The sequence below is a fragment of the Cebus imitator genome, unplaced genomic scaffold (assembly GCF_001604975.1).
Source record: "Cebus imitator isolate Cc_AM_T3 unplaced genomic scaffold, Cebus_imitator-1.0 Scaffold21, whole genome shotgun sequence".
Lineage (NCBI taxonomy): Eukaryota > Metazoa > Chordata > Mammalia > Primates > Cebidae > Cebus > Cebus imitator.
The window spans coordinates 8,200,354-8,219,995 of NW_016107336.1; the positions used below are offsets into that span (position 1 = coordinate 8,200,354).

Sequence of the window (19,642 nt, forward strand, 5' to 3'; positions counted from 1 at the left end):
AGACCAGCCTGGGCAACATGGCAAGACCCTGTGTCTAATAAAAATACAAAACTAGTCAGGCATGGTGATGCGCACCTGCAGTCCCATCCACTCAGGAAGCTGAGACAAGAGAATCACTTGAACCCAGGAGGCGGAGGTTGCAGTGAGCTGAGGTCGTACCATTGCACTCCAACCCAGGCGACAGAGCAAAACTCCATCTCAATAAAATAAATAAAATAAAATAACCCCTAGACATTTATGTTAGATATTTTATTTTCATGACAGTTCAATATAAAAGAACAAATTATTATGAGAGGAGCTAGAAGGCACCTTAAGAGGCAAGTGAACCCTTTGGACAGCATCACATTGAAGTGACTCTACACAGAAGCACCCGTCTTCCGGGAGGCTCCCAGCCTCTTCTCTCTATCCTGCGGCCAGAACCCTGACCTCCAGTCCTCTGAATTCAGGACTGTTTGTTCCTTTGCTTTTCTAACAGGGAACATGAAGAGGGCTGAGAGGGCTGGAGCTGGCGAGAGGAGGGCAGGGATACAGATACACGCCCCAGCGCCTTTTCCCTGCTGCTGTCTCTCTCTTTCTCTCTTCTGCTTCACCTTTCCTTTTTTTTTTTTTAACTTGTATATTAAGTTCAGGGGTACCTGTGCAGGTTTGTTATATAGGTAAACGTGTCGTGCAGGGGGTTGTACAGATTATTTTGTCACCCAGGTATTAAGTCTCTAAATAATTCAAGGGGACCCAACATTTGCAGAAGTTACCTAGTGGCTTTAGAAGAATTTCTGAAAAGTTTGGTGTCAGTCAAATCTTTTTTTTTATTTTATTTAATGTGCTGGCTATTTGAAGTTGGAATGAATGAATCCTTGGGGAAAAAGGAAGCTTTCAAGAGCACACGTAAGCACACACCATGCTCTGGCTTAGTTAGATTTTCTAAAATCGGGCTTTGCTAAAGAAGAGCATCTGGTAGTCAGCCATAGGCCAACTGAACCAAATTCAGGAAGTCTTATTTCATGAGCAAGTTCTCAGAGAGGTTTGAGATGTTTCTGACAGAGCAGGAATGTACTTCCTACTACCCACTGCTCAGCCCTGGCAGCTCAGAGCTGGAAGATCCGCACATGCCCCTTTTGTTTGTTGGGAAACTTCCACAACCCTGTGTCACCATGAAAAAGAGCTAACTTTGTCTTCAACGAACAGTTGGAAAATTATTTTAATTTTTGCATTATATGAGATGCAAAATTGCCTCTCTACCTAGGAATCACACTGCATAATCTTACATTATCTGCATTTTCAGTCATGCCTTGAATAAAAATACTTGAGTTCATGAGGAGGTCAGGTAGGGCTGGGAAGACCCCTAGACTTCCCCCATATAGATGTGGCCTGGAAGTAAGACTGATGCACAGCAAAGCCCTGGCGACCATGCATACTCCCGAGTAAGGCAGAGGAGTGATTCATCGTATCACCACGGCTGGCTAGCCTCAGAGGAACCGAGAAAATGAAAACACATGTGTTGCTCATTAGCAAAGGGAAATACAGAAATGCTGGGCGACTGCGTGTCAGAGCCACACTCTTCTGCTGTGATCTGGTAAGCAGAGCACTCTCCATGCCCACTTCAAGCTTCCAGCTGAGGGTTCTCTTTTAGCTGTTGTACCTATTGCTGAGGATCTTGATAGAGGGCTAGCAACAAGCGGCTTTAGAAAATAAGAGCATTGGCAGGGCGCGATGGCTGAAGCCTGTAATCCCAGCACTTTGGGAGGCCGAGGTGGGCGGATCACGAGGTCAAGAGATCGAGACCAGTCTGGCCAACATGGTGAACCCTCGTCTCTACTAAAAATACAAAAAATTAGCCAGGCATGGTGGTGCGTGCCTGCGGTCCCAGCTACTCGGGAGGCTGAGGCAGGAGAATTGCTTGAAACTGGAAAACGGAAGTTGCAGTGAGCCAGGATCACGCCACTGCACTCCAGCCTGGCAATAGAGTGGGACTCTGTCTCAAGAAAAAAAGAAAAAGAAAATAGCATTTCAGCATCAACCGTTTTAACTGGAGTTAGATCCATTTTGTGATTGGATTTGATTTTTATGTTTTAGAGACAGAGTCTCCCTCTGCCTTGCAGGCTGGAGTGCAGTGACATGATCATAGCTCACTGCAATCTCGACTTCCTAGGCTCAATGGATCCTCCCACCTCAGCCTCCCACGTAGCTGGGACCACAGGTGCATGCCACCACGCCCGACTGGTTTTTGTATTTTTTGTAGAGACAGGGTCTTGCTTGTTGCCCAGGTTGGTCTCCTGGTTCAGGTGATCCACCCCCCTCGGCCTCCCAAAGTGCTGGGATTGCAGGCATGAGCCACCACACCAGCCCCCATTTTGTGATTTAATTTTCATTGTAGATTGACATTTTCTATCGCGGAATATTTCAGCAGTAGTACCATAGTTGAGGGGCCACGTTTGGGGCTGGGGCTAGGTAGTTCTTTACTACGGGAGCTATCCTGTTTACTGCAGGTGTTCAGCAGCACCCTGGCCTCTACCCACTAAAGGCCAGTAGTAACCTCCTAACCCTGCAAACTGTGTAAACCAAAAATGTATCCACACATTGCCAAATGTCCCATAGGAAACAAAATCACACACCCATACACATACACCCCCCCACACACACACACTCACACACTTTTAAGAATCACTGCTCTGGCCAGTCAAGGTGGCTCACGCCTATAATCACAGCACTTTGGGGAGCTGAGGCAGGCAGATCACTTGAGGTCAGGAGTTTGAGACCAGTCTGGCCAACATGGGGAAACTCCATCTCTACTAAACATCAAAAAATTAGCTGGGCATAGTTGTGTGCACCTATAGTCCCAGCTACTAAGGAGGCTGAGGCAGAAGAATCGCTTGAACCTGGTAAACAAAAGTTGCAGTAAGCCAAGGTCACGCCACTGCACTCCAGCCTGGGCGACAAACCAAGACGCCATCTAAAAAAAAACAAAAACAAAAACACTGCTCTATACGAAAGAGGCAATATAAAATAATAATCTTTTTCCGAAATTGGTTGTGCATTTAAAATAGATTCCTGGCTGGGAACAGTGACTTACGCCCGTAATCCCAGCACTTTGGGAGGTTGAGGCGGGTGGATCACTTGAGTTCAGAAGTTTGAGACCAGCCTGGGCCATATGGCAAAACCCCATCTCTACTAAAAATTAAAAACATTAGCTAGGCATGGTGGCACACGCCTGTAATCCTAGCTATTTGAGAAGCTGAGGTGGGAGGATGGCTTGAGCCCAGGAGGCAGAGGACGCAGTGAGCTGAGACTGTTTCTCTGCATTTCAGCCTGGGAGACAGAGCCAGACCCTATCTCAAAAAAACAAAAACAAAATAAATAAATAAAATAGATTCTAAGATTTGACACACATCGAGCCCTGTATGTTACTGGTTTGTTCCCGGCATGGAGTAGACAAGGATTTCTTCTCTTTGAGTGGCCTTCACAGAAACCCAGACTCTTCCTCACTCAGTGTACTCTCTTGCACTCATGTATCGCTGATAATATTCATCTGATTATTAATTCAGTAGTAGGCCGTTAATTGTGCATGTTCACTTGTGCAGCAATATTTCTTAGTGAGCTCTCGCCACATGCCCTGGTGAGGGGCGGCCTCACCTCTTAAACAGGATTCCCACACCGTTGAGCACCCGTCCACCTTTCTCAGCTTGATATGAGAGCTGACACTTCTGGGAGGTAGAAATGCATCTGGCATGGAGGAGCTTGGTCCCTAGAATCAGACAGACCTGGATTCGAATCCTACTTCTACTGCTTACAAGCCAGACAGCCTTGGACTGATGAGTGAACCTGCATGCCTCAGTTTCCCCATATGACCATGGGGATGATTTTGTCTACCTGGCAGGGTTCTGCATGGCCTTAGTGAGATCACATATGTCAGACATCAGTAAATGGTAACTTGTTCTCTGTCAATCGATAGCTGTAAGGTATGAATTGCCATCTTTGTAGGTCAAAAAACCATCAAATGTTCGCAACTTCATACAGTTGGACCTAATATGGAAACTCCAGGTCACCATCATGCTGTATTCTTTGCTCTGTGGATGTCCAGCAGATGAAAGGGGTGGCTCTGCTTTGTTATTTTCCTGCTCCTTCTGAGGAGGCCTGCTGCTGGCACAATCTAACAGACTTCGTAGGGGACAAAGTCAGTCTCTGCCATCATCAGTGTTCACAACCAGCATGTAGTTTTCAAATTGCGTCCCACGTGAAATTGCACTTTTCCAACCTTCCAGCCAGTTTGTGTGGAAATAACCATTGTATTGTATTAATAGCAGTTCTTCAACTCGGGCCTGCCAGAGGGATGCTTGGTTTGTTTTCTGTTTGTTCTCTGGGTATCCGTCTTGGACAAACAGTTCTCTGATGTCTCTGTATTTATGTGGCAGGTCACCCTGCTAATTGCCTTCATCTGCGTGCGGAGCTCCCTGTGGACCGACTACAGTGCCTACAGCTACTTTGAAGTGGTCACCATTTGCGACTTGATAATGATCCTCGCCTTTTACCTGGTCCACCTCTTCCGCTTCTACCGCGTGCTCACCTGTATCAGCTGGCCCCTGTCGGTAAGAGCCTGGCCCTGTCCTCTGCGTGCAGAAGTCAGGATGCTAGCTGGCGCACTGAGACCTGACGGAGTTTTTCCCGTCTGCCCATCTCACCTCTTTAACCATTCTTTGCCGCCTCTGCCCTGAATTTCCTATCTGGTGGACATCTCTGCCTGATGTCCTGCTGGTTTTTAAAACTCACTTTCCAGCTATAGGAAGGCTGTGGATATTGCTCCAGTGCCTATTTCCTCAAGCAATAGAGAATGGCTGTGTGTGTGTGAGCGGGGAAAAGAAACACAGAAGGAAACGGTAGGTGAAGATGATGGGTATGGATGCCGTTGTGAGGATTCAATGATAGGATCTCTGGCTAAAAGGGACTAGTGGGGGCTGAGGAGACAGTCCGAAGTTGCCAGGCTTTTTCTTCCCACTCTATTATTTTTTTAAGCTTCATTGATAGGCAGTTCACATGCTGTATCGTTCACCCGTTTCAAGCGTACAATTCAATGGAGTTTAGTCTATTTCCGGAGTTGTATAACCATCACTATAGTTAATTTTAGAACATTTTCATCATTTCAAAAAGAAATTCCATACCTTTTAGCTGTCACCTTCCTACCACTCATCCCTTCAGCCCTAAACCATCACTAATCTTCTGTCTCTAAAATTTTTCTACTCTGGACATTTCTTGTAAATGGAATTGTATATGTGGTCTTTTGTAACTGGCATCTTTCACTCAGCAGAATGTTTTCATGGCTCATCCGTAATGTAGCAGGTATCAGTACTTCATTCCTTTTTTTCTTTTCAGAGACAGGGTCTCGCCGTGTCACCCAGCCTTGAGTGCAGTGATGTGACCACGACTCACTGCGGCCTCAACCTCCCAGGCTCAAGTGTTCCTCCCACCTCAGCCTCCTGCGTAGCTGGGACTACAGGTGCATGCCACCACACCTGGCTAATTTTTGCATTTTTTTTTTTTTACAGAGATGAGGTTTTACTGTGTTGCCCAGGCCGGTCTCAAACTCCTGGACTCAAGCAATCCTCCCACCTTCACCTCCCAAAGTTCTGGGATTACAGGCATGAGCCACCATGCCAGCCCTTTTTATAACCAAATATTATTTCATTGTAAGGCTAGACCAGACTGCATTTCATTTTTCATTCATCATCAGTGGATCTTTGGGTTGTTTTCATCTTTTGGCCATTATGAATAATGCTGCTACAAACATTCATATACAAGTTTTTTGTGTGGACATATTTTCATTTTTGTTTGGTATATATCTTGGAGTGAAATTGCTGAGTCATAGGGTCACTTTGTATTTAATTGTTTAAGGAACTGCCAGACTGTACGCCAAAGCGGCTGCACTGTTTTACATTCCCACCAGGAGTATATGAAGGTTTCAGTTTCACCACATCCTTGCCAACACCTATTATCTGACTTTCTGATTCCAGCCATTCTAGTGAGTGTAAAGTGTTATTTCCTGTGGTTTTGATTTTCATTTCTCCAATGACTAGTGATGTTAATTATCCTTCCATGTGCTTTTTGGCCATTTTTATATTTTCTTTGAAGACATGTCTATTCGAGATCTTTGCCTGTTTTTAAATTAGGTTATTTGTCTTTTCATTATTGAGTTGTGGGAATTCTTTCTATAGCCTTGATAAAAGTGCCTTATCAGCTATATGATTTGAAAATATTTTCTCCCATTCTGTTGTTTTTCACTTTTTTGATGGTGTCCTTTAAAGCACAAGTTTTTAATTTTGATAAATTCAGTTTATCTGTTTTTTTCTTTTTTAGCTCATGTTTTTCTTCTCATATGTAAGAAGCCATTGCCAAATTCGGATTGTGAAAATTTACTTCTATGTTTTCTTCCAAGAGTTTTATAGTTTTAGTTCATACATTTAGGTATTTGATCCATTTTGAGTTAATGTTTTTTGCATATGGTGTGAGGTAAGGGTTCAATTTCATTCTCTTGCATGTAGATATCCAGTTATCCCAGCACCATATGTTGAAAGACTCTTCTTTCCCCCATTGAATCATATTGGCAACCTTGTTGAAATCAGTTGACCATTAAATACATGAATTTATTTCTGTACTCTCAGTTCTATTCCAATGATCTATATGTCTATCTTTATGCCATTATCACACTATTTTGATTACTGTAGCCTTGTAGTACATTGTAAAACTAGGAAATGTGAGGCCTCCCAATTTGTTCTTCTTTTTTAGAATTGATTTGGATCATTACAATTCCAAACGATTTTTAGAACCAGGTTTTCAATTTCTACAAAAATCAGCTGGAATTGTAATAAGAATTATGTTGAATCCATAGATCAATTTGGAGAATATTTCTATCCTAATATGAAGTCTTATGATCCATAAACATGGAAAGTTTTTCCATTTTTTTAGATAATCTTTTATTTTTTTCAATGTTTTGTAGTTTTCAGAGCAAAAGTTTTTTTTGGGGTTTTTTTGTTTTGCTTGAAACAGGATCTTGCTCTGTTACCCAGGCTGGAGTGCGAGGCAAGATCATAGCTCCTTGCATCCTCAAACTTCTGAGCTCAAGCAATCCTCTTACTTCAGCCTCCCAAAATGCTGAGACTACAGGAATGAGCCACTGTGCCTGACCTGAAATTTTTAAATTAAATTTGTGTCTAAGTATTTTATTCTTTTTGATGCTATTTTAAATGGATTTTTCCTTAATTTCCAGATTGTTCATTGCAAGTGTATAGGAGAGTCCAATTACTTTTGCATATTGATTTGTGCCCTCCGCTGTGCTTAACTACTTAGTAGTTCTATTTTTCTAATATATTTTTAGTGGATTCCATAGGATATACTATAAACGATCTGCAAATAGAGATAGTTTTACTTCTTCCTTTATAATCTAAATGCCATTTATTTCATTGTTTTGCCTTATTGCAGGAAATGAACTGAATAAATTAGATATTGAATAGAAATGGCAATGCAGCCATCATCATCTTTTCCCTCATGTTAGGTGGAAAGCATTCCTTCTTTCATCATTAAATGCAACATTGGGTGTGAGCGTTTTGTAGGTACCCTTTATCAAGCTGAGGAAGTTCACTTGTAGTACTACTTTGTTGAGTGTTTTTATTGTAAAACAGTGTTAGATTTTGTCAAATGCTTTTTCCATACCTACTGAGGTGACAAGATGGGTTTTTCTCCCATTATTCTGTTAATACGGTGTCTTACATTGTTGTTGTTGTGTGTGTTTGTCAGTGTATTTTTGTTTGTTTTTGAGACAGGGTCTTGCTCTGTCATCCAGGCTGAAGTGCAGTGGTATAATTATGGCTCACTGCAGCCTTTATTTCTCAGGCTCAAGCAATCTTCCCACCTCAGCCTCCTGCGAAGCTGGCACCACAGGTGTGCACCACCATGCCTGGCATTTTTTTTTTTTCTTTTTTTTTTTTTTGGGCAGAGATGAGGTCTCCCGATGTTGTCCAGGCTGATCTTGAACTCCTGGGCTCAAGGGATCCTTCTTCCTCGGCCTCCCAAAATATGGGCATTATAGGCATGAGCCCCCACACCTGGCCTGATTAGTTTGTATATGTTGAACCAACCTTGCATTTGTGGGGTGAATTCCATTTGGCCATACTGTATAACCCATTTCATATGCTGGTGGATTCAGTTTGCTAATATTTTGTTGAAGAGTTTTTGCATCTATATTTAAAAGAGATATGGGTCTGTAGTTTTCTTTTTTTCTAATGTCCATCTGGTTCCAGTATCAAGGTAATACTGACCTCACAGAATAATTTAGGAAATATTCCCTCCTCTTTTATCTATTAAAAGAGTTTGCGCAGAATTAGTATTAATTATTCCTTAAATGTTTGGTAGAATTCAGCAGTGACACCATCTGAGTCTGGGCTTTTCTTGTGGGTAATTTTTTTTTATTGTTAATTCAAACTCAATTTTGCAATCTTTTCAGATTGTGTCATTTATTCTGGAGTCAATTTCAGTAGTATATGTGTCTAGGAATTTGTTCATTTCATCTAAGTCATTGAATTTATTGGCATGCAATTGTTTATTGTATTTCTTATATCCTTTTTATTTCTGTAAGTGCAGTAGTGTTTCCTCTTTCATTTGCATCTTTCTCTCCCCGCCCCCTTTTTCTTTGATCAGTCTAGCTAAGGATTTGTCAATCTTGTTGATCTTTTCAAGAACCAGTTTTTGGTTTCATTGATTTTGTTTTTTATTGTTTTTCTATTATCTTAATAAATTTTGCTTTTATCTTTATTATTTTCTTTCTTCTGCTTGCCTTAGGTTTAGTTTGATTTTCTTTTCCTAGTGTCTTAATGTGTAATATAGTTTGGATATCTGTCCCCTCCAAATCTCATGTAAAAATGTGACTCCCAGTGTTGGAGGTGGGGCCTAGTGGGAGGTGTTTGGATCATGGGGGCAAATCCCTTATGAATGACTTGGTGCCATTCTAGTGGTAGTAAGTGAGTTCTTGCTGTTAGTTCCTGTGAGAAGTGATGGTTACAGAGAGCCTGGCGCCTTCCTCCCTTCTCTTTCTTGCTTCCTTCCTCTTGCCATGTGATACCTGCTCACCTTCACCTTTGCTTCAGGGGGTAGAAGCTTCCTGAAGCTCTCACCAGAACCAGGTACCGGTGCCATACTTCTTGTGCAGCCTGCAGAACCAAGAGCCAAATACAACTCTTTATTTATTATCCAGCCCTGGATATTCCTTTATAACAATGCAAACAGACTGAGATGATGTTTAGGTTATGAATTTGAGACTTCCTTCTCCTTTAATATTGACCTTTAATCTGCCCCTGAGAACTGTTGTACTAGTATTCCGTAATTTTGGTATATTGTGTCTTTATTTTCATTTATCTCCAGATATTTTCTAATTTCTCTTGTGATTTTTTTGAGCCATTCATTATTTGGGAATAAGTTGTTTAATCTCTACATAGTTGTGTATTTCCCTAATTTCTCTCTGCTCTTGATTTCTGATTTGATTCCATTATGTTCAGGAAACATATTTTGTAGTCCTTCTACCTTTATTGAAGTTTGTTTTGTGGTCAAATATCTGGTCTAACCTGGACAGTGTTCTATGTACATTTGAGAAGAATGTACTTTTTTTTTTTTTTTTTTTTGACGGAGTTTCGCTCTTGTTACCCAGGCTGGAGTGCAATGGCGCAATCTCGGCTCACCGCAACCTCCGCCTCCTGGGTTCAGGCAATTCTCCTGCCTCAACCTCCTCAGTAGCTGGGATTACAGGCACGCGCCACCATGCCCAGCTAATGTTTTGTAGCTTTAGTAGAGATGGGGTTTCACCGTGTTGACCAGGATGGTCTCGATCTCTTGACCTCGTGATCCACCTGCCTCAGCCTCCCAAAGTGCTGGGATTACAGGCTTGAGCCACCGCGCCTGGCAAGAATGTACTTTTATACATTGTATATTTGTGTATTATACTTTTGTTGAATAGAGTTTTTATAGAGGATTTTTAGGTCTGGTCATTTTATGGTGTTGTTTGAATCTTCTGTTTCCTTGTTGACCTTCTACCTGGTTGTTCTATACATTGATGAAAGTATGGATATTGAATTCTCCAACTATTATTTTTGAATTGTCTGTTTTGCCTCCTTCATTTCACCATTTGTTTCTTCATGTATTTTGACTCTTTTATTAGGTGCATGTATGTTTATGATTGTTGTATCTTCCTTATGGATTCAGCTTTTCATTATTAGAAAATACCCATCTTTATTTCTAGTGACTTTTTTTGTGTCTGAGTCTATTTTGTCTGATACTAGGTATAGACACCCTGGCTTTCTTTTGCTTGCTGTTTGCATGCCATATCCTTGGCTTTGAATATAAAGTCTCTCTCCCATAGACAGAACATACTGTAGTTGTTTCTTGTTTTGCTTGTTTTTTAATCCGATCTGACCACCTCTGCATCTTGATTAATTGTTCACATTTAACATTATTACCCACTGTTATTTTGAGAGAAATTTCTTTTGTTTCTAAGTTCTAAGGCCCCTTTCAAAGTTATGGCATTTTTTTTCTGCTTCTTTTGAGAACAGATTCCTTTGGGCTTCCCTGATGCTGATACTGAACAAGCAAAGGAGAGAACAAAAGCTCAGGGACAAACCCAAGAGTGGGCTCGGTGGGGAATGAAAGCTGGAAGGACAGACTCAGCCACACATTTTTGGCTGAGAAAGTATTTAGATACTTGCAGTTAGGATTCTCTCAAGTTGGTTTTCTCTGTCCCATGTCATCCTCCTCTCCTCTTCTTTCTTAATCGGTGAGAATTTTGGAGGTGGGGAAATTGCAGTTCCTCATCTGCCCTTTAGTTAAAATCTCTGTGATCTATCTTGTGATATTCCTTTCTAGTCACTAAGGGAGAGACCAGGGTCTTTGACTTTGCATAGCTTTGAGAGGAGCCACAGGTTTAAATTGGAATGCTTTTCCAGAATGTAATTACTGCCTGCCCCAAGGGACAGAACTTCATGAAGGAATGATTTCTAAATTCTCATTGAAGACAACTGACAACGGATGCCCTCTGGATTCAGAGTAAGCACTGGAAGGGACCCAGCCTCAGTTCTTCTCTGATCTGGCGTTTAATGGGGAAGAGGAAGGGTGACATGGAAGCTTTCCCTCGCCACTGGAAAGCCCAGTCTCATCCAGGGTGTGCAAGGATGCTGGTTCGTCACGATGAGTGAATGGGTGGAAATGCACGACCCACGCGCCAAGGCGAGAAGCAAAGGTGAAGCCAGTCCTGCCAGTGGATTCATTGGCAGAGCTTGGCCAGAGGGTACTCTTCTGGAGATGAGAGAAGAGGGAACAAGAACAAAAGAAGGCAGGAAGGCTCAGGAGTGAGAAGCCGCAGCACCACACGTCCACGGGCTCTTCACACAAGTGCACTGACCTCAATCTAGAGTCTGAGTCTGATGGGCGGGGGGAGTGGATGCCTCTGAAGTCCACACTCGGGGCCGTTCACAGAGCGGGCAGATGCTCCGGTCAGCCACACAAGACCAGCCCATTGTTAGCCCAGAACGTTTCTGAAGAAGAGAAGGGCACACATCTCTTTAAGGCACTTTGCTTCTCAGAGCTGGAGCTTTGTTTAACTCTCCAGCCTGGAAGTTGCAGGACGCTCATCTGCTGTTTGTAGCTTGAGCCAGAGGTCAGGCCCTGTCCGCAGATTGCTCTCAGGAGTGGAGGCGTCCTTAGTGGCTATCCCTGCCCACACGAGAAGCTTCCTTTCGCTCTCCTCTTCCCTTCCTGCCTGCCCAGCATCACTTCTGTCTTGCTCGGCCTCTTCCTGGTCAGCCCCACGCTGGCTGCCTGCGAGCTGCACTCTCATCCCATCTGCGTGTTGCGAGGGAGAGGAGGACACGTCACTCTCTCCCTTTCTTTTCATCTCTTCCCAAACCAGGAACGGACCACCCTACCCACGTCTTTGCTTTGTTTCTGCCCCCAGGAACTTCTGCACTATTTTATCGGTACCCTGCTCCTCCTCATCGCTTCCATCGTGGCAGCTTCCAAGAGTTACAACCAGAGCGGACTGGTAGCCGGAGCGGTGAGGACGTTTTGGGGAGCCTTTAGGAATGAATTCATATTTAAAATGCTCATTTTCTTCCTGATGGGGGAAGGAAAGGGGTTGGTTTCCGGAGCATTCCTTTCACAGAATCGTCAACACCTACCTTCATCCAGCCATCAGCTCTCTCCAAAGAGCGGTGAGCGGAGGCTCACAGTCCCAGAAGGTGGATTGTCAGGGCTGCCAGCAAATCCCGAGCCCCAGCAGCCTGGCCTTTCTCTTTTATAGCCACTACTGCAATCAGGGGACCAGGAAGGTTTTAATTCACACACTCACTCTGATCATTTGTTCGCTGGCTGCCTCTGCCCTGTGCAGAGACAGATTCTGTGACCTCTTTTGGGCCCAGAGGGGAATGCACTGTGATCAATTAGAGATATCTGCCATAAGTCTGGGCTTTGCCATTCCTGATTTTTAACAGGATTCAGGCCAGGAAATAATCCTCCTGTATCTTTCAGGCAAAAATTGATCCATTTGCTGGCCATAAATAGAAGTAGATGGAAATATACAAAAATGCAGTGCTGTGAGATATATACATACATATCTATGTTTATATACATACAGACATATGTACTGTTTTTTAAAGATTCATAGATTCCTGTCATCTGATTGCTGATTTAGCTAACTGTTTATAGTTCAGTGGCCTGTGGGCCAATACTGATTTGCTTCACTGATGAGCAGACGAGATTTTAAAAATGAGTTTTAAGAAAAGCTCTCTTGAGCCAGATGTGGTAGCATGCACCTGTAGCCCCAGGCGCTCGGGAGGAGTGCGTCTGCCCAGAGGTTTCAGCCTGGCCTGGGTGATGTAATGAGACCCCATGTCTTAAAAAAAGAAAAAGAGAAAAGGAAAGCTCTCTCTGTATGTGATACTCACGGTATTTCATTTACACATATTACCAAAATCTTCCAGACTTTGGCCTGGGAGTGGGTTGGCTCCTGGAATTCCACTGCAGGATGGAGTTTCTCCTCTGAAGGTCAGCATGGGGGCAGAAGGTCACTATAGAGAGTGGCCCTTCCACAGCCCGCCCTCCGACCCCTCTGCCCCTTTCTCTGCCATCGCTGAGGAGAGGGATGGTTGCCCCTGCAGCTAACGCCTGCCCAGTACAGAGCAGGCTGGTGGAAGAGGCCTGTGCCCACTGTGTTTTCGGGCCCACATGGGGACATTCCCACTGTGTTTGGGAATCCGCTCAGCCCTGGAACCTCTATAAGCTAACATTCATCCTATGCTGTCTGTGTGTCTGGGACCAAACCTGGGCTGTGGGGAAGTTAGAAGAAATTTTTAAAATATGGCCTGTGCTGATAAGAAAGTGGTCATCTAGCTTAGGAGACAAGACACATGAAACAATTAGCAAACAAGGCACTGTAGTCTAGAATAGCATTCTGTAGCGATATAATAAAGTGTTCAATTATGCAGCGCAGACAGTTGGGGGCCGGGATGGTATATAAAGTGCTAATTGTGCAGAACAGACAATGAGAGGCCGGGACAGGCCCTAATGGGCTAATTATGTGCTGCAGACAATTGGTACAAAAGGAGCCCAGGGAAAGGAACCCGGGGAAGCAGTGGGTGTGCGCTGGTGGGGGCAGCTGTTTATGTAAAGCAGCAGCTGGGCTTGAAAAGAAAACCAAACCTTGTTGAAAATCCTACCCTTAGCTGGCTGCCCCTGCATCATTCTCACCGGACACTGTGGCGGTGTAGGGAGCCAGACGCTGCTGTGTGGGTCTGAGGACACCTAGGCACCTGCACGGCAAAGCATGGACTCTGGAGCCAGGCTCCCTGGGCTCCCATCCCATAGCTGGCCCTTGCTGGCTCTATGGCCTTTGGCAAAAGAGTTGCCCTCCTGTACCTCTATTTCTTTAGCTGTGAAATGGAGGAGCAGGGATGGGTAATCCTAGCACCCAGCCAGCAGAGCTGTGAGGGTTAAAGGAATCAACATACGGCTCTGTTCTAAGTGGTCAGTAAGTTTTCACCATGCAGCTGCCAGTGTTATTCACAAGTAAGGCAAATGCCTGCAGGCTTCAAAGCCCAGAGATTCAGAAGCTACCTGCCTCCCCTCGACCACTTCATGGGGCATTCTTCCTCTCCTCGCACCTGAATCCTCATCTACAAGTGAGGGGGCTGGGCTAGGTCAGCCTTCTTCACGCTTGAGCGCCGGATGGACACTGAGAAAGGGAAAGGGTGCTGCCTTGACTTCGTTTAGTCTCGTATTGTTTAATATGTACAAACATAAACCTAGATGTAAAGGCCTCGGCTTCTGGCTCTTACACGGCTATCAAGCCAGAACAGAACAGAAAGCCATCGCAAATGAAATGCAAACACCACCACCACACCACGAACCATGGAAACGTTCGGATTTTCTAAACCCAAATTAAAATTTCACCCTTTTCTTTTCTACTTGTCCAGGCTAATCAAAGTCCATTGGCTTAGCCCCAGCTCGCTTGTAAATGTAAACCCAAACCGGGCCCTGGAGCTGCCAGGAGTGAAGACCAAGAGGCCTGGCTGCCAGCCCTGACCTGGCCCAACCTGGGGGACCGGGGCCAGCAGCTGGGCCTCTCTGGGCTTCCTCTCTGTACCCGATCAAGGACAAGGTGGTTGGGTTAGATGACTCTCCAAGCTCCTTTCTGGCCAGGGACGTAAAGGGAACAAGCACAGACATGAGAAGCAGGCAGGATTGCCCAAGGAATTGGCCCTATGGCCGTGAACATCCTCTCCCCTCTCTCCACTGCAGATCTTTGGTTTTGTGGCCACCTTCCTCTGCATGGCAAGCATGTGGCTGTCCTACAAGGTCTCCTGTGTAACCCAGTCCACAGGTGAGTTCTGGTCATCTGTGCACAGAGGCTCTCAGGAACAGGGGGGCGGCTTGTTCTTGACTTCAACCGTAGGGACGAACCCTGCTGTTGAGAAGGGTGTCCCAAGGGGACTTTAGAAGTCGTATTAGAGCTCAGGGGGTAGCAAAGGGGAGATGTCACCGCAGAACCTCTGCTCACATTCCCATCTCACATGTCCAAGGATGCCCTAGCACTTCAGCCTCAGGTGGCCAAACTTTTTTTCTCTTGCTTGCTTGCTTGCTTGTTTTTTTTTTTTTTTTTGAGACAGAGTCTTGCTCTGTCGCCCAGGATGGAGTGCAGTGGCATGATCTTGGCTCACTGCAATCTCTGCCTCCCAGGTCAAGTGATTCCCCTGCCTCAGCCTCCCACTTAGCTGGGACTACAGGCGTGCACCACCACGCCCAGATAATTTTTTTTATTTAGTAGAGGCTGGTCTTGAACTCCTGACCTCAGGTGATCCACCCACCTGGGCCTCCCAAAGTGCTGGGATTACAGGCAAGAGCCACTGCGCCCAGCGTCTTTTTTTTGGATAGAGTCTCGCTCTGTCGCCCAGGCTGGAGTGCAGAGGTGCAATCTCGGCTCACTGCAGCCTCCACCTCCTGGGTTCAAACAGTTCTCTGCCTCAGCCTCCCGAGTAGCTGGGATTACAGATGCCTGCCACCACGCCCAGCTAATTTTTTGTATTTTTAGTAGAGACAGGGTTTCACCATGTTAGCCAGGCTGGCCTTGAACTCCTGACCTCATGATCCACCCACCTCGGCTTCCCAAATTTCTGGGATTACAGGTGCGAGCCACTGTGCCCAGCCCGCTCTCTTTCTTTACTTTTTTTTTTTTTTTTTTGAGATTGGGTTTTGCCCTGCTGTCCAGGCTGGTATAGTGGTACAATCACAGCTCATTGCAGCTTCCACCTTCCAGGCTCAAGTGATCCTCCAGCCTCAGCCTCCTGAGTACCTGGGACTATAGGCATGCACCACCATGCCTAATTTCAATTATTATTTTTTTTTTACGAGATGGAGTCTCACCGTGTTGCCCAGGCTGGTCTAGAACTCCTGGGCTCAAGCAGTCCTTCCACCTCAGTCTCTCAAAGTGCTGAGATTATGGACATGAATCACCGTGCCCAGCCAGCCTACTTTTTCTTAAGTTTCCTAATGACACAGATAAAATGTAATATTTTTAGTAGAAACCATATGAGCCAGGGACAGCGGTGTGTACCTCTACAGTCCCAGCTACCCGGGTGGCTGAGACAAGAGGATCACTTGAGGCCAGGAGTTCAAGACCAACCTGAGCAACACAGTGACGCTCTGTCTCTAAAAAAAATTAAGAAAAAGCCATCTGTCACCACACTGCCCAGAGGTAGCACTGAGTGTCTATCCTTCCAGTATTTTCTCTTTTTTCATATCTGTTGCTTTTCTTAAAAGGATCAAACTTGTTGTGCTGCTTCATCACCTGTTCTTTTGTTGTGCTGTTTCATCACCTGTTCTTTCCTCCTGCTCAGCCACTTAGCTCCCATTTTCCCAGCATCATCAGGAATTCTCAGTGGCTGCGTGCGTCGCAGCACTAAGCCATGGCGTGACCGTGCAGTTATTTAACTTGCCTCCTATTTGAGGGCCTTACTCATGGAATCCTACACTAAGCCCATGTGGCGCAGGATTCCACTCATAAGAATTGTCTAGAACAGGCAGATTCATAGAGACAGAAAGTAGATCTGTGGCAGGCTGGGGCTGGGGGGGAGGACTCAGGAGTGACTGCTAATGAGGATAAGGTTTCATTTTGAGGTAATGAAAAGGTTCTAAAATTGGTGTTGTACGGTCCTGTGAATATACCGAGAAACACTTTACATGGGAGAACTGTATGAGATGTTAATTATTAAAATATCCCAGTAAAGCTGTTTAAGAAAAAAAAAGAATGATATTTTTTTAAGTAGAGAATATATGGGGAAAAAGTTAATAGGTGATGTCTAACAGGATAAATCTATAAATACTGGCATAAATCGGTTTTTTAAATTATGGAAGAATCACCAAAAGAAACAGCTAAAGGGTTTAAGGGGGTTACTGCCGAGGAGTAAGACTGAGGTGGGGGGAGTGGAATGGGAGTCTCCTCTGCACTATTGAAGTTTTTGTCTTTATTAGCAATGTATTTTTTAAAAATAGAATAATCTGCCAGATGTGGTGGCTCATGCCTGTAATCCCAGCACTTTGGGAGGCTGAGGTGGATCACGAGGTCAGGAGTTCAAGACCAGCCTGGCCAACATGGTGAAATCCTGTCTCTACTAAAAATACAAAAATTATCCAGGTGTGGTGGTGTGTGCCTGTAATCCCAGCTGCTCCGGGGCCTGAGGCAGAAGAATTGCCTGAACCCTGGAGGTGGAGATTGCAGTGAGCCAAAATCACGCCGCTGTACTCCAGCCTGGGCGACAGAGCGAGACTCCGTCCCCTCGCGTCCCCGTGCACCCCCCTCCGCCAAAAAAAAGAATAATCTCAGTGACAGTTGGCACTGGGTAGAAGACACAAGTCCTCCCCCGAGCAGAAGTTGGAGTCAAGCCTGCAGAGTGTGGCTTGTGGGTGGCCCCGCCCGTGGCAAACTGTCCTGACTGCCATTTCCTTCCCAAGATGCAGCCGTCTGATGAGGCCACGGCCCCTCGAGCCCTCAGGAGCTTTGCAGAGAGGAGGACATGTGCCCCAGGCGAGGCCTCTGGACCTGTGTTCCTGTGCCAAAGTCCTGCCAGGCTGGTGGGCACCAGGAAAGGCCTGCACCCTCTTCCTGCTTTCCCAGGAAGCCAGCTCCCTGAGCGCCTGAGCAGGCAGGAAACCCTTTCTCCCACCTTCTGGGGGAACATCCCTCCCTTCTGGGAAAGGGAAGCAGCCTCCAGGGAATTCTGTTTTCGGCCTTCCTGCTTCTAGAACCACCTCAGGTACTGACGCCCCCCACTTAGCACAGCTGGAGGGGTTTGTGAATACTCCTGCCCAAATCCCTTCTAATTCTCACTTCTCAGGGGAGTGAAGCCTTAAGAAACAAAGCCCCCTCCTAATTTATCTGGTTGTCAATGGGTCTTAGAGATACCCACTTTCCTGAAGCAAGGCGTGCCTGTAGAAACACTATGTGGTCAGCCTGTGCCCAAGGAGACCTCATGTCTCCTCTCCGTCTCTGCCTTTGTTACCATTGTGCATGTGTTTGTGTGTTTTTTAATAAAATATTGACTTGGCCAGTTGCACAGGGATTTCTTATTGAATGAGAAGACTGCAAAACCTGGCCTGAACAGTTTCCACTGGAGCTTGTCTGGCCCTGGCCCTCCACCCGTGCTGTGCGTGCCCTTGCTGAACTGCTGGACTTCAGGTTTTCTCTCCATCTTGGGGGACGGTACAGCAGGGCTGAGTTTTAGGTAAACATGTGCAGGTTCTCATTATATTCACATCCTCCTCCTGCTACACCAATCTTCTCATTTTGGAACGAGCTTTAGAGGAAGCTGAGGGTTGTGTTTACTATGATGATTGATTATGTTGTCCTAAATGTGCTGCTTCCCTGGTCCTGAGCTGCTCAGTTGGCTAGAAAAAAGAGGGACGGAACAGCGTTTGGGCACCCCCGTGTGCAAGGACCTGCATTCACGACCGCATGTAACAGCAATTAGAGTGACTCCAAGAGGGCAGTTATAGGACCACATTTTTAGAAATGAAATCGGGGCTCCCATCCCAATGCATAGGGAAAACCCGTGGGGAGCCGGGCTCAGGATGTAGGTCTGCCTGACTGCTGGCCCTGTCCGTGCCTCTGCTGAGTGTTGCTGGGAATGGAGGCACCCCCGTGGGCTTTGAGCTTGCGGCTGCTGGCCAGCTCGGGGCAAGTGGCTCTGTCTGGGATGATCTAAGGAAGCAGCACCCGTGGTGTATCTGAACCCCAGTGCTGCCGATGGGAGGGGATCCTGGGTACCAGCTGGGCCGGAACGGAAACGTGGCTGAGCTAACACTGGCCTGGTCGGTTCCTCGGGGGCAATGGGATGGAGCAGCCTGGCTGAGGGCGCGGTCCAGGTGAGGCAGTGGGTCTGGGAGCCGCCTGCCTGCGGACTGACAATGCGGACCTCGCCAAGCAAGTAGGATCCGGGTTTGACCATTCGAGCCTCCCCCTAAGAGGGCAAAGGTGGGGGACAGTCGGAGGGGTAGTCGCAGGAGCCAGTCTGCTCAGTGAGGACGGAAAGCAAAACGCAGAGCCAGGCGAGGCCCCCGCAGACCGCGAGCAGCGGACCATGCCGCCAGCGGCTTGGATGAGGGGTGGCTGTTTGAGGTCAAAGGACCTTTTTAGAAACCGGGGTTTCTGTGGCCTCCCGAAAAACTGCCTGGTAAAATCGTTCCTTCTAAGTGGCCACATCCTCAGCACCCGGGAGTAAATGTTTAAGCAAAGAGCTAACGTCAGATTGGGGGCAGCAGATGTAGGGCTGAGCCCAGCTCTGCCACTGCCTAGCCCCCGACGTGGCATGGGGCCATCCCGCTGAACCTTCGTTCCCCCAGAATGAGCCCATCCTGCCTGTCTGTGACCTTCCCGGAATTCACCAACATAGCAGCGTGCTTATGTGATTGCTGTCTTTCTAGTCTTAATCCCCAGAGGTACCACAATGACAGGAAAGCAGGTGAATGCTGAGAAAGTGATTGACTCACCCGGGCGCCAGGGGGCCGGAAAACATAATTTACTTTTAGTTTCCTGGACCCTGAATTTTGTTAAAGTCAAGATTGGAAG

At 45.9% G+C, this 19,642-nt stretch overlaps 1 protein-coding gene across 5 annotated transcripts in view; it reads left to right on the plus strand.

Annotated features, from left to right (window-relative positions):
• Window positions 1–18,129, plus strand: part of CMTM7 (CKLF like MARVEL transmembrane domain containing 7) — a 61,788-nt gene extending 43,659 nt beyond the window's left edge. The window contains exons 2-5 of one of the 5 annotated variants that reach the window (XM_017521683.2): window positions 4,410–4,583; window positions 11,981–12,079; window positions 14,821–14,902; window positions 17,530–18,128. In XM_017521683.2, the coding sequence (XP_017377172.1) occupies window positions 4,410–4,583; window positions 11,981–12,079; window positions 14,821–14,902; window positions 17,530–17,543 (369 nt within the window). In that variant the 3' untranslated portion in view covers window positions 17,544–18,128. The other 4 variants (XM_017521684.2, XM_017521682.2, XM_037736031.1 and 1 more) reach the window with 4 other exon arrangements.
• Window positions 18,130–19,642: the final 1,513 nt, after the last annotated feature.